Raw genomic sequence first — 12,760 nt, 5'->3', positions numbered from 1 at the left:
GGCAGTGCTTTTAAGCACACTCAGTTGCTTAATCCATTCAAGCAGACAGCATAAATATGAACAATTGGTAATATATAATTAAAACTTACAGCACATATCAGTTAATCTTGGAAATTGTAGATTTTTTTAGACACTGCAGGTTGCTGACAAGCCTTTATAAACCTCTATGAGTGACTTAAGGCAGCTACATGTGTTAGGAGTGTTCATAAGTTAGATCATCATCTGAATAAGTTACATTATGCAGATGAGGTTTACCATTTCCTCACTTATCCCTAGATTGTATTTGTCTGACCTTGGAGATAAATGCTAACCACTATTTCAGTTGTTAGTCTCTCTTTAAGGTAATTGATACCTAAAATTCCTTATTGTTTTCTTTCCTAAGAACCTTTTCACATGCTGTTGTATTTATTCTGTCTGGCCCTCTAGAGGTTCTGCCAAGCTGTAGGAGACGTTAAACACAGAAGGCCTTTTCTTTGCCAAAGTTTGCCACATATTTTGGTCTCAAGTTGAGACCAAGACGTCTTTTACATTCCTGAACGCTGATGCTATTGCTATAATACTTACTAACATCTGTCATACCAAGATGGTGTGGTTTTGTGAAAAGTTCATAAATGTTTCCATTTTTACTGGCAATGGAACATGAATTTAAAAGTAACAACAATTCTAAATGTCATGCCTAGGGTTTGCTTTTGTGCTTTAAGAAATAAAATCCACTGAAACGTACCAAAAGATACAATGGGTTTTAATAATGATGTTACAAATCAATGATAAAAATCAATGGAAAAACATATTCTGTTGAATTCATTCTACATGACTCAGTCAGAATAAAAATGGTGTTTAAATATAGTTAAATGATCACCAACCTACTAAGTTTCCAAAAAGTTAAATCATTAACTGAACTATAAGCAGTTGTATACACATTTCCTCCCATGTCATTCAGCCACTTGCTTGAGATCTACCTTCCTACATAGTTGATTTGGTTTAAACCTATCAAAGCTATTTCTGAGGGATTTTACTTGAATTTTTTGCACTTAAGAAGGCTGATCTCTCAGAAGAGGGTTGTTCTTTATTGGTCTGAATGTCTCCATGTACCAAATCTAATTAGCAGGGTTCACTGCAAGCGTGGCCACATGTAGTCCTGCAGCACTTCTGCTCTCCAGGACACTCACCATCATGATAGCAATACTCTGCACACATCGGAGTCCCCTTAGGCATAGGGCATCGTCCAGGCTTCACTGTTAAATACAGACCAAAAACTTGTCTAGTGAACTGTGTGCATATGAATGCTGGAAACAACTGAAGTGGACATAAGTAGTAGTTGTGTAGATGCATTTAGAAATTGGTTATAATTCTCAACCTGCATTTATTTATTCTTACATTAAAGTACATTTCCCTTTTTAGTTTGAAATCCATATACAAACTTGTTCTTTTAAAATTAGTCACCTGTATAAGGGCTGATGCACTCGTGCCCACATCCGTTATGGCAGCATTTCTCCTCATTGGGACAGTCGCTGTCCTTAGTGCAGTATTCAGCACACATGCCCGATCCCCATTTCCGTCGGGGACAGATTCCTGGTTTAACTACAAAACAAGAGAACATGCTGAAAGCGAAAAACCTGACTGCGTCTTAATATCATATATAACCAGTATGGAACAATAACACTACAGGGTGGCCACATCCTAAAAGTATGGAGAAGAGGAAATTTCCAAATGTCTCTTTTGTCCTGGAATTTCTTTGTCAGTGCCACTAATACATATAAGGTTCCTACTTTTTACTGTGCATGCTGTGATAAAATGGTCCATTTTTGGTAAAACTGTCCATTAAAGACAGGTGGTTGAACAAAAAATTCCTCTGCGTAAAAAGGTATTAAATGATGCTCTTTAAAAGGTATTAAATGACACGGGTGGTACAAGATTTACCTCCAGTGTGTATTTCACCTAGAACGGTGTGTTCAGTGTGCCTTTAAATCTTCACTCTATAATGTAATCTATTTAAGTCCCTGTTCCTTTCTAAATATATAATATCTATATGTAATATCTATAATACATCCAGGTCTCTGGATATATATACATACACACACAACACACACATTTTTTATATATATATATATATATATATATATATATATATATATATATACACACACACACACACACACACGTATAGTTAAGTGCTAGAAGTAGAGGAGTGAAGTTAGTAATTACACTTGAGTAAAGAAGTTGAAGTCCATGTTGCTCCACGTTTATCGCCCATGCATTAGACGTGTTCAGTATGAAAACTGGCTAAAAGTTTTGTATGAAGCTGATAAAGTGCAGTGTGTATTGAGAGGCTCTCACCTGTGCAGGTAAGTGCTGCGGCTCCTTTGCTCTGATTCGGCCATTCGTGCAGGGTTAAGAGCACAACAGTAAACAGAGAGAGGAGCTTCAGCTTCATTTTTCCTTGCACCGTCTAACAGGACTGAAGTTAGGAGGAAAAGAAGGATGGAAAAGGGAATGGACTGAGGGTGGAAGTGAGCGGTCTGCATGGTCCTTATGCCTGCCGACTCAAATCCTAAAGTCCCCACTAACCTGAGTGTGTTATGAGCTTGCGTATGAGTGCTGTGAAGACGCTGGTAGACGTTCCTACTACTGTTTGCCATAGTAATAACGTTTATTAATGGACGTTGTTTCCTACGTATCACGAGCGATCTACTGTCTCCACTCCCAATTGGTCGTTGCTTTGCCGAGTCGCTCCATATTTGCATAATGTTCAACTATTGTAAACTTTGTCGCATTGCTGGACACGCCCACTTATCGTCGTCATGGGTAGTTGTCACTCATGTTACCGGGAGTCGGCAGCTCATTATAAATTAAAAATGATCTCAGGTTGCTTTGTTGCTACGGGTTTGAGGGTGTGAGGGTGTGTGTGAGTGTGTGAGGGTGTGTGTGTGGGTGAGAGAGAGAGTGAGAGAGAGAGTTGGCAATACTTATAGAGCTCTATGTAATAGAGTAGCATATAAGAATATGGCTATTTTTTAAAATAAATTAAACATATACTATAGTCTTAAATAACTATTTGCATTTTAAAAGAATCTTGCCATTTATTTAACAAAGATTAAGATGGATATTTGAATTTTATTGAATATGCTGTTAGTCCTAAAAGTAACATGTCAACATTTGTTTTGCAGATATTGCAAATTAAAAAATGTTTCTGCATCAAAGTCAACCTAATTCCCACACAACTAAAGCCAATCTTTGTTTTTAATTATATCCCCAATCAGGCATGAAAGTTGAATCCAGTTAGAAATATTCTGTCCAAACCAGACAGCATCATCTTTAGAATCCACACCCAAACTATTTTAATAAATGGTCTGAACCGCATGAAATCCTAAACAGAATTAAAAATTGCATTCCTGTTTAATAGTGGCTTTTACCTCTAGCTTCGTGAAAATGTTGATGGAAGTGTTACACTGTCTATAAGTTGTCTAGCATTGAGCAAACCTGAACTGTTCTACTTAAACCAGATTAGTCTATAGTAAGGCAGGCCTACATATAAAAAAAAATAAATAAATAAAAAATGGGATTTGTATCTGTCTCTGCAGAACATTAGCTCTATCAGTGCCTCTATCTCTATCTTCAGACCTGCTGAAAATAAAATCTAATAAATAAATAAAGGTGACATTTGCACATTTAGTCCGCAGTCTGAAATCAAGACTGATCCATCCTCCATCCCAACATTCCAGCAAATCCGACTCATTCTGTCTTTACTGACCCCTACTGATCTCCTCAAATACTGTTAAACTCTTCCATGGTGAAAGGTTGCTTCAGTGTGTGTTTTTGATCAACGGCTGTGTATACATAGAGGCAGATTTTAAAGACTGTGTACAAAGAGCTATTACACATGTGCAGATGAAATGTATTTTATTAGAATGAAAATAGAAAAGGAATTCATTCACATGTCTTATATAAACTAAAAGTGGCTGAAAAAGGAGTGCATGAATTTGACTGTTTCCCTTTTTGCCTTAAACATTTACAGCCATTTGTTTAAAAAAATACTACTAATAATAAATAAAACAAAATGTTGTTTGTGGTGAGGATAATATAGTGCATATGTGCCAGTTAGTTGAAATATTTCTTTAAAAACATCTACTGTACATAAAATATTGCAAAAAATGTCAGCCAACAGTTCTTTAACCACATGAATTAAGTATAGATTGCAAGGATTCACTATAGAAATGCAACTGCCAATACATTTAGAGTTAACACTACCATAAATTCATTTTTATCTCAATAATGAAGAGAAATCCACAAAAACATCTAAAGTTTGAAGCATAAAACAATAAAGTGTATATTTCTGTGAAGTAATAGCTCAATTATAGTAGAAATTAGTAGGAAATTAGTGAGTAAAAACGGCAAAAACCATTCAGTAAATATTAAAGTTCTCTATGGACATATTTCCCTTATTGCATTTGAATTGTGTGCATTCATGTAACATTGTACTGCACTTTATTTTGCACCCAATAAAATTTTGGTACAATATAAAAATAAAAATATCATACTCCATATAAATAGATTTTTACTAAGGCTGTGCTTGAACCATTTCAATTTTTAATTCACTGCATAAACTCAGACGAATGTAGTGACTACTTACTAGTGTGCAGAACATGATAAAAAATAGTGATTATTCTCTGCAAATTAATGAATCCCTCAGTTTGCATTCTGTCTATCAACACTGTCTATCATCAGTGTTAAAATGCTCTACATGAGTTTGACCTGAACTATCCCTCACTTTCTAAAAGGTTCTCTTTAACTATACACTCCTTCAAATCAGGCTGATTCTCAACATCAATACCGAGCGCTTGGATCTCAAGCAGTAGCGCCTCCCAGCGTCGCTTGTCCTTGGAAATCTTCCAGCACAGCCGGACATTGGTCTGCAGAAGCGGCACAAGCAATGGGTGGAATTTTTGCTGTGTCTTTTGCAGGTCTATTGAGGGAACCAGTTTGTTGAGAGCTTGCTCACAGTGCTCCTGTGCCTCGCTCAGCCTCTCTAGCTCTTGGTAGCAACTCGCCACCGCAGAGTGTGTGAAGAGTTGGTGAATTTTGTGTGGTGAGTCCAGTTTCTCCTGGAGGCGCAGTGCGTTAACAAGAGTGCTCAGCGCTTCCTCGTAGCGACCAGAACACACCAGCATCAGCCCTCTGCGCAGCTCTCCCAGGTAAAAGAATTCCAGGAAAGCAGGTGAAGCTCGCACTTCAGTGAGTGAGTGCAGGTGTGAGAGATACTGTTCGAAAGAACGGCTCCTCTTGCCAATGGTTTCGGCCGCAAAATTTCGGCGCAGCTTCTTGCGTGGAAAGTGGACTCCTTCCATTGCTTCTCTGTGATGCCTGCGCAGGAGATGGTGAAGCCGCTCAAAATCGGTGTAGCGACGTGCAATGACTGCAGGGGCTTTGTCAAATGTGCCAGACTGGATGATATGAATTGTGTAAAGCTGTTTGAAAGACATGACTCATATGCATTAATTTCACAAACATGTACAGTACATAGCCACTGTATGAATAGAAGTAACACGCACTTATTTATATTTTTATATATAAAGAGCAGTTCAAAGAGGAAGGATAATGTCACAGACTTCCTTTTTGACTACTGTTTATCTTATCTTCTGCTTTGCCCTAACTGGTTTGTTTCAGATGTGATCTGTAACTTCATAATGACAACATGTGTAAACAGGTTACCAAATGTCTAAACTCTATTTCTAATCCTATGTTTCTGCGTTCAGATCTATATTTTCACTCTAGTCTACTGCCTAAGCCATTAACCCTGACTGTCACAGCCCTGACCGCTGCCAATGGATTATGACAATAATCTTAAAATAGCCCTATAATAGCCTATTAATGAGGCTATGTAATTACATCCGATTATATCAAGCTGTACAGATAAATAATACTGTTGCTTACCACATATTTGGAGTTTGCCTCTTGCACTACGCTAGCATCAGTCACTTCAAAAAGAAGCTTTTCCAACACACAGCGAGCACGCAGATTTTTCCAGCTCTCCTGTAGCTGTCGGGTGAGCATGCTGGAGCCCTTCAGAGTCGGGCTAGTGGGGCTTATATCTGAAAAGTCCAACAGAAATTCAATGGAAATGGGAAACATCAAAAGAACTGACAGTTTCCACAACTCTTTTTTTTGTAAAATCAAGAAGTGAAAGTAACCGCCTTCTGATATTTCTGTCCATCTATTAACAAGTTTTTTTTTCTCACAATGCTGACTGGCCAGGAGAATTCCTTACTTCACATTACTGCTTAGAAGCAAGTTCTTATAAAGTTCATAGAAGCAAGCATGTGTGACAGCTTCAAATTTCCAGACAACTCACCAACCCACAGACTCACCGTAAACCACAATTTACAGAATTTACTTTTCCCTTGAGCATGCAACGAATTCAAATGCGACATAATTACAGAAAATAGCAGTAGTTATGCAATAATTTTAATGTAAAAGTCTACAGCTATGTAAGCGGAAAGTAAATAAACAAGTATCTATGACAAACCTGTGCTGCTGCATGCGTTATCTATGGACTCTGTGAAGCAGTCCGAATCACTGTCTGGGTCAGATGTTTCGCCTGCATCTTCTGAATCCAGAACACCATCACCGTCAAAGCAGAGTGTCCCACTAAGCCTTGCTGAAATATTGTCAGTGTCATCCTCAAGTTCCGAGCTTTCTGGAAAGTCATCAGTGTCATCGGTGTCCACCTGAAGCTCTCCTTCTTTGAAAAGCGAGCGACGAAGTCTGTCCAGCAGCTTGGTGGCCATCAGGACAGTACTGGAAAATATATCACTGTGAATATGAGAGCCAATGCAAATCTGAAAAACTCCAAACTTCTCAAATGTCATATCTCGCCTTCAAAAACAATTTAAAAATAGAAAGAAATAAATAAAAATAGTAGATGCTCTCTAACAGCCTGCATGGGTTGCAATGGAAAGAGTGAAAGCTGTACCCTTTGCTGATATTCCATGATCTGTGAAACCAGAGAACAAACCATGGAAGAAAACGAGCTGCGTTTATGTTTAATTCATAGACAGCAGTAAGAACATGAGACTTAAAAAAAAACAAAAAAAAAAAAACAACTGAACCAGGCAACTAGTTTTAAGTTTGGGGGGTGAATTTAGAATAGAATAAATCAACTCTATGGAAAACTTTACGGTTCAAGCTACAGCCCACTTGTTGAATGCTGCTGACATTAGAGATTTAGCTCCAAAATATTAGTATTTTGGGGGGCTTAAACCAACACAATCATTCTATAGCGTGTGTATAAACTAGACTCATCGTTCACACCTGATATTATATATAATATGATATATATACATAAAAAAAAGTAAAAAAAAACAGCATGTCGCTTGGTTAAACACCTCAGCTAGCTTACTAGTAGATTTCAGGCACAGAAAAATAACCAAAACAAACACGTTTCAACAGACAATTCAATATAAGCTTTGAGACTGTTAACAGCAAACAGAACTTGGACTTAATTAACATGCTTTTTATTTTTCCCATGAATATGGAAATCGCTATGGATACCAATCGCCTGCTAATAAATAGCTAGCAAGCTAAAAACAATTGACAGGACTTTAAATTAAACCTGCATAACATTACAGCTATGTTTAGAAGGATATAGAAATAAATTACCAGAGATGCAGGTCACAAAAACACACAGCTTAAACTCATTCATGTCGAATTAGACAGAAGTCAAGAAAGACCAACACGCATATGGCGGAGCTGGAAGTGCTGGATTTCAGGAGTTCTTCCACTTTGCCCCATTCAGTAGGCGGACACGTCCGAGGGCAGTGACCACACTTCAGCACAGATTATTCACTCGTGTATGTGCAAACTTAGCTAAATTAAAGATGCATATAGTGTCAAACACAACACATCAATGTTTATTCTAATGTTAATGACATACGCTTCTTCATTTCCTGTGCTCGAGGTGCATATATTAAAATGTTGAAGTACTGATTTGCATAATGTGGAGTCTTAGAGTTCAGCAGGAGACTCCTGGGGTCTTTGGGGCTAAAATAAGGCAGCCAAATATACACTAGATTATCTTACACACTGCTTTCTGTGTTGCATATTCGTTTTAAAATATTACAAACATTAAATTACTTATACACACACGTACAAATGACAGAATAAACAAAGATAAAAAGAAAAATAAAAAACTAAGAGGTTTTTCTACAAAAATAAATAAATAAATAAATATATAATATGTTCTATCAAATATAGTTAAATTCTTTACATTCACAATTTTGTACAAAAAAAAAATCTCTCGGGAGTGAACTTTAGGCAACACATTTGCATATGGAAATATGGAAGACTATATTCAAATGAACAAAAAGCCTGCTAAAAGGGATTTCAAAATAAGAGCACGACTACAAGTAAAGCATCAGTACCGAACCCTAACCACATTATTTTGACACTCTCAGTGTGTGTGTAAAGAGAAATATAACATAAACACACATAATCATCCACACAGCTGGCTTTTCATGAATCTACTCAATACTGGTATTTCATGTAGCCAGCATTAGCAATTTTTTGTATTTTATTTTTTATGTTTATCGTTAGTTACACTTAACTAGCTACTACAAACAGATATGTTTTGCCAAACATGTAAATAGTGTAGCTGGGACATACACTATTAAACAAAACATTTATATGAGCTTCAGAGGCATTTACACATATTTGCTGGATATGTTCTATAATAAAATGTTTTGTTGAATGCAGCTGCTTGCCCTGTTTATGTTGCACTGTTCATCAATCATCTTTCTTGGGTTATTTTCCCAGTAAAATGTTAGAGTCAACGTGGTCATTAAAGCATATTATTATACGTTAGAATTAACCGAATATTGGTGTACAGTCTTTGCTTATGTCTGTCCCATTTTCTGAAAAATTTGGGACAGAACTGATACATAGAATTAGTCTAAAATCACTTTTCTTGTTATTACCTTCAGACAATGGTTTTGTTTACACTTAATGGCCGACAGGTGGCAGTAATGCACTAGAACGTTAGTTCGAAGAAGAAGAAAAACTAAGCAGGAAACCGCGAAAAGCAAAGTAAGTGGATAATGGCAACTAAAAAGACGCCAGCTGTCCGGAAAGCGCTGAAAACCTCCTCACAAGACTCCTCTAAGTAAGATCAAGTGTTTCTGTTACCTATTAAACCGGCTTGAATTTGTTGGTGTTTCCTCGTCAAACACATAATAGTTTGGAGGCAAAAGTAAACACGGGAATATAATCGCTTGTGGATGACTTTTGTTTAACTTTTATTAAATAGTCACTAAAACACAAGACAAGCTGTTATGTGAAGCTCATGAAGACTAGGCTCAAGTCCTCGAACACTAAAGCTAGTTGGTTAACGATTAAAACACAGTTTCGGCTTTTAGTCAAGAGTCAAGAAGCTTTTATAGTCATTTCAGCCACATACAGTATAGCTGTTACAGGACACAGTGACATGAGACAACGTTTCTCCAGGACCCTGTGCTACATAGAACAATACAGAGCTAAGCACTAACAGTGCGGGACACAGGACAAAAAGACAGTGCGGGACACAGGACAGTACAGGACAAAAAGACAGTGCGGGACACAGGACAGTACAGGACAAAAAGACAGTGCAGGACACAGGACAAAAAGACAGTGCGGGACACAGGAAAAAAAAGACAGTACAAGACAGTGCAGGACACAGGACAAAAAGACAGTACAAGACAGTGCAGGACACAGGACAAAAAGACAGTACAAGACAGTGCAGGACACAGGACAAAAAGACAGTACAAGACAGTGCAGGACACAGGACAAAAAGACAGTACAAGACAGTGCAGGACACAGGACAAAAAGACAGTGTGGAACACAAGACAGTACAGGACAAAAAGACAGTGCAGGACACAGGACAAAAAGACAGTGCAGGACACAGGACAAAAAGACAGTGCAGGACACAGGACAAAAAGACAGTGCAGGACACAGGACAAAAAGACAGTGCAGGACAAAAAGACAGTGCAGGACACAGGACAAAAAGACAGTGCAAACAAACAAAAGACAATACACAAAAGTTGCATTTCATGAAAATTCCACAAGATAAGTTTGGTTCTGTTGTCACTTGCAATATAAGCGCTATTAAAAGTCATTTCCTTTAGAGCCTCTCTTTGTTTCCAAGGCAATAATACAGAACTACGATGCTTGTTGTTAGTAAGAAGCTGAATGGCTCTGTCCTTATAAACATGCTTTATTTAATACAAAACTTAAACGTAACTTTTTTCTTGTTTTAGTTCGACATCTGTAAATGATGACAGCTGTGGAAACAACAGTGGAGCAAAAAGAAAAACCAAACGTAAAGCTATTAAACCACATTTTAAGTTATTTGAGATATTGCCCAATATCGCTTATTGTGTAGTAATGATTCCATCCTATTTATTTGTTTGTTTGTTTGTTTGTTTGTTTTTATTTATTTTTTAGCTTCAGGGACAATTGTGAAGTCTCGTTATATGCAGACTGAAAAGAAGTCTGCTGTAAAGGTAATGAAAAAAAGAAAATATTCATATTCCTCATTACCTCATCTTGCATAATACTACTGTAAGTGGCCAAAGGTTTGATTGCATTTTCTGGTTTCTTTTATTTAGAAAACTACACCCAATGAGTCTGTCCTTGTGCCACCCAGGCCTGCTTCACCTAAAGTTGGTAGTGGCCACAAACACAGATTTGGCACACCGCCGAGACGGACATTACATGCTCCGCCTGATCAGAACTCCGTGTGTAAGTTTGTAAAAACAAATGGAAGGTTTTTCCTCCTCTATCACTTATAAAACTTTTAGGTTTTATGCTCACACTTTTTATTTTTTTCCTTATCTCAAGCATTTATTTATTTATTTATTGCTTTTTTGGCTTCTTAGTTTTTATTATATATAGTTACTTTTAAAGAAAATGCCCACAATGTAAAAATTTATATTGTATTTATAAAATATTTATGATGTCTTTATGGTGAGTTTGTCAGTTGTTGCATTATTTTTATTTCTAGCCAATGTTAACAGTGACAATCAGATTTCACTGTTAGCTCCAAAAAAAACACAAAAACAAGCTTCTTTTCTCATTCACTATTATCAGGATATTTATATTCACATTTTCATATTCTGTGAAAAATCTAATATAGCAGTAGTGGAGACAACCACATGTAGGGTTCAAACTTCTAGAATGCAGTAAAGCTACACTATGTTGAATCTTTGGAATCCTTTTGGTTTGAGGCAAAGTTTGCAGATTAGGAGGTGATGAAGCTGGAAAAATGAAAGGAATAAAGTGCTTTTTCGGTATCTCTTGGTGGAGATGGAACTGTAGTTGGGCAGTTAAACAATTCAAGTCAATAAGCTTTTATTGTCATTTCAGCCATATATAGCTGACACAGTACACAGTGAAATGAGACAACGTTTCTCGTGGACCATGGTGCTACACAGAACAAAGACAGAGCTAAGGACTTAAGTTAGTTAGTTCTAGATACATAAAGTGCATCTGTGTGACCTGGTGCAAACACTGCAGGACAAAAGACAGTACAAACAAAAAATTCAAGACAATAAACAGAAACAGCACCAACCAGTGTACATACTGTATGTTTAATCAATATTGCGTGTGCAGAAATACTGGAATGAACACATTATTATAGCAGCAGTTATATGAGATATTGTAAAGTAATTGTGCAAAACAGCAAACGGCTGAAATGTGAGACAGCAAGTGCAGAGAGCAAAAACTGTGTGCAAAACAGCATGTAAACAGTTTGATGGAAACGGCATTGTACGTAATATAGGAAAATTGAAAATACACGAGGTTGTTGGTTCAGGAAGTGTAAACTGGAAAAAGTCAACAGTTTTTCATTGTTAAATCTTTTGATTTAATTAAACCACTGACAATCACATATTAATTAGAAATAGTAATATATGTAATGTAACAAGGTGGATTTTTGTTTAGAATTTTGCTGATGATGATATTATTGCTGGGTAATACATCTGGAATTTACAGTCATTGTATTTTAGATGATTTTAATCACTCTAAAACTCCCATCAGCAGTAATACCCGGCCTTTTAGAGTCATCAAGTCTTGGTGGAAATATCTTACAGTCAACTGTCCTGGATGGTCACTGCATGCGTCCAGACTTTGATCTGTCTGTCATTAAAGGTACAAATTAAAGTGTTTTTGACTCTGGATTGAGAGCAAACAGTGCATATCTCTGAGTGGTCTTGTTTTACAGTTTGCTTTTTGTTTTCCCAGAAAATACAGCACCAGCATCACAACCAAGTGCAGTGGACCCCAGTGCTAAAAAAAGGAACCTGGAGTTAGAAACGTTCCTGCTGGCTTTCCTCACCGCTAAGGTTAGATCCAAGGATGATGAGGATAATCCAACAAATAAAAAATACATTGTGATTTACAGTGGAATTAAAAAGTCACATATCTGTTAAAATCGCAGTTGTTTGTGATGACCAAGATGATGGTGATGTCAGAAGGTTTTCCATCATCTATGTCAAACATTTAAGGGAAACATAAAGTTACAGTAAGCTATAAGTGTGCACACCCTGGTATAATTTAAGATGTTTCTATGTTCAGAATGAACTAATCAATTCCAGAGTACATGTAATGTTTTGGAAAATTTCACTCACCCTTTTTACTGCTCTCCTGATCAACATCTTTTAATAAGTGAGATACCATGCATGCTTTTTAAGCCAAGCCAGGACGATGTGAATAAAATCCTGTAAGGTGTTATGGA

The 12,760-nt window shown here is 37.0% G+C and overlaps 3 protein-coding genes across 4 annotated transcripts in view; 1 reads left to right on the top strand and 2 right to left on the bottom strand.

Annotated features, from left to right (window-relative positions):
• Positions 1-726: 726 nt before the first annotated feature.
• wfdc2 (WAP four-disulfide core domain 2) lies at positions 727-2,591 on the bottom strand. Its single transcript, XM_060893987.1, has 3 exons — positions 2,338-2,591; positions 1,444-1,581; positions 727-1,235 (listed from the first exon to the last, which is right to left on the bottom strand). The coding sequence occupies exons 1-3, from the start codon at positions 2,432-2,434 to the stop codon at positions 1,102-1,104; spliced, it is 369 nt and encodes a 122-aa protein (XP_060749970.1). The 5' UTR covers positions 2,435-2,591; the 3' UTR covers positions 727-1,101.
• Positions 2,592-3,883: 1,292 nt separating this feature from the next.
• snx21 (sorting nexin family member 21) lies at positions 3,884-7,972 on the bottom strand. Its single transcript, XM_060894811.1, has 4 exons — positions 7,657-7,972; positions 6,524-6,795; positions 5,932-6,089; positions 3,884-5,465 (listed from the first exon to the last, which is right to left on the bottom strand). Exons 2-4 carry the CDS (start codon positions 6,783-6,785, stop codon positions 4,758-4,760), a joined length of 1,128 nt encoding a protein of 375 aa, XP_060750794.1. The 5' UTR covers positions 6,786-6,795; positions 7,657-7,972; the 3' UTR covers positions 3,884-4,757.
• A 1,088-nt stretch (positions 7,973-9,060) lies between these two features.
• Positions 9,061-12,760, top strand: part of haus8 (HAUS augmin like complex subunit 8) — a 5,142-nt gene continuing 1,442 nt past the window's right edge. Inside the window, exons 1-6 of one of the 2 annotated variants that reach the window (XM_060894055.1) lie at positions 9,061-9,154; positions 10,284-10,345; positions 10,471-10,529; positions 10,635-10,767; positions 12,067-12,174; positions 12,268-12,368. In XM_060894055.1, the coding sequence (XP_060750038.1) occupies positions 9,090-9,154; positions 10,284-10,345; positions 10,471-10,529; positions 10,635-10,767; positions 12,067-12,174; positions 12,268-12,368 (528 nt within the window). In that variant the 5' untranslated portion in view covers positions 9,061-9,089. Of the gene's footprint in view, positions 9,155-10,283; positions 10,346-10,470; positions 10,530-10,634; positions 10,768-12,063; positions 12,175-12,267; positions 12,369-12,760 lie in introns of both variants that reach the window. The other variant, XM_060894054.1, reaches the window with a different exon arrangement.

This window comes from Tachysurus vachellii, chromosome 19 (assembly GCF_030014155.1).
Source record: "Tachysurus vachellii isolate PV-2020 chromosome 19, HZAU_Pvac_v1, whole genome shotgun sequence".
NCBI lineage: Eukaryota > Metazoa > Chordata > Actinopteri > Siluriformes > Bagridae > Tachysurus > Tachysurus vachellii.
This window is presented reverse-complemented; position numbering and strand designations above follow the sequence as displayed.

What these genes read in the sequence shown, in the direction of transcription:
- wfdc2 (XM_060893987.1), bottom strand. Translation starts at nt 2,434, where the DNA reads ATGAAGCTGAAGCTCCTCTCTCTGTTTACTGTTGTGCTCTTAACCCTG. An exon ending in CGCAGCACTTACCTGCACAG is followed by an intron (nt 1,582 to 2,337) that starts GTGAGAGCCTCT and finishes CTTGTTTTGTAG; the next exon opens with TTAAACCAGGAATCTGTCCC. An exon ending in GTGCATCAGCCCTTATACAG is followed by an intron (nt 1,236 to 1,443) that starts GTGACTAATTTT and finishes TGTATTTAACAG; the next exon opens with TGAAGCCTGGACGATGCCCT.
- snx21 (XM_060894811.1), bottom strand. Translation starts at nt 6,785, where the DNA reads ATGGCCACCAAGCTGCTGGACAGACTTCGTCGCTCGCTTTTCAAAGAA. An exon ending in TAACGCATGCAGCAGCACAG is followed by an intron (nt 6,090 to 6,523) that starts GTTTGTCATAGA and finishes TGGACTTTTCAG; the next exon opens with ATATAAGCCCCACTAGCCCG. An exon ending in AGGCAAACTCCAAATATGTG is followed by an intron (nt 5,466 to 5,931) that starts GTAAGCAACAGT and finishes TCTTTCAAACAG; the next exon opens with CTTTACACAATTCATATCAT.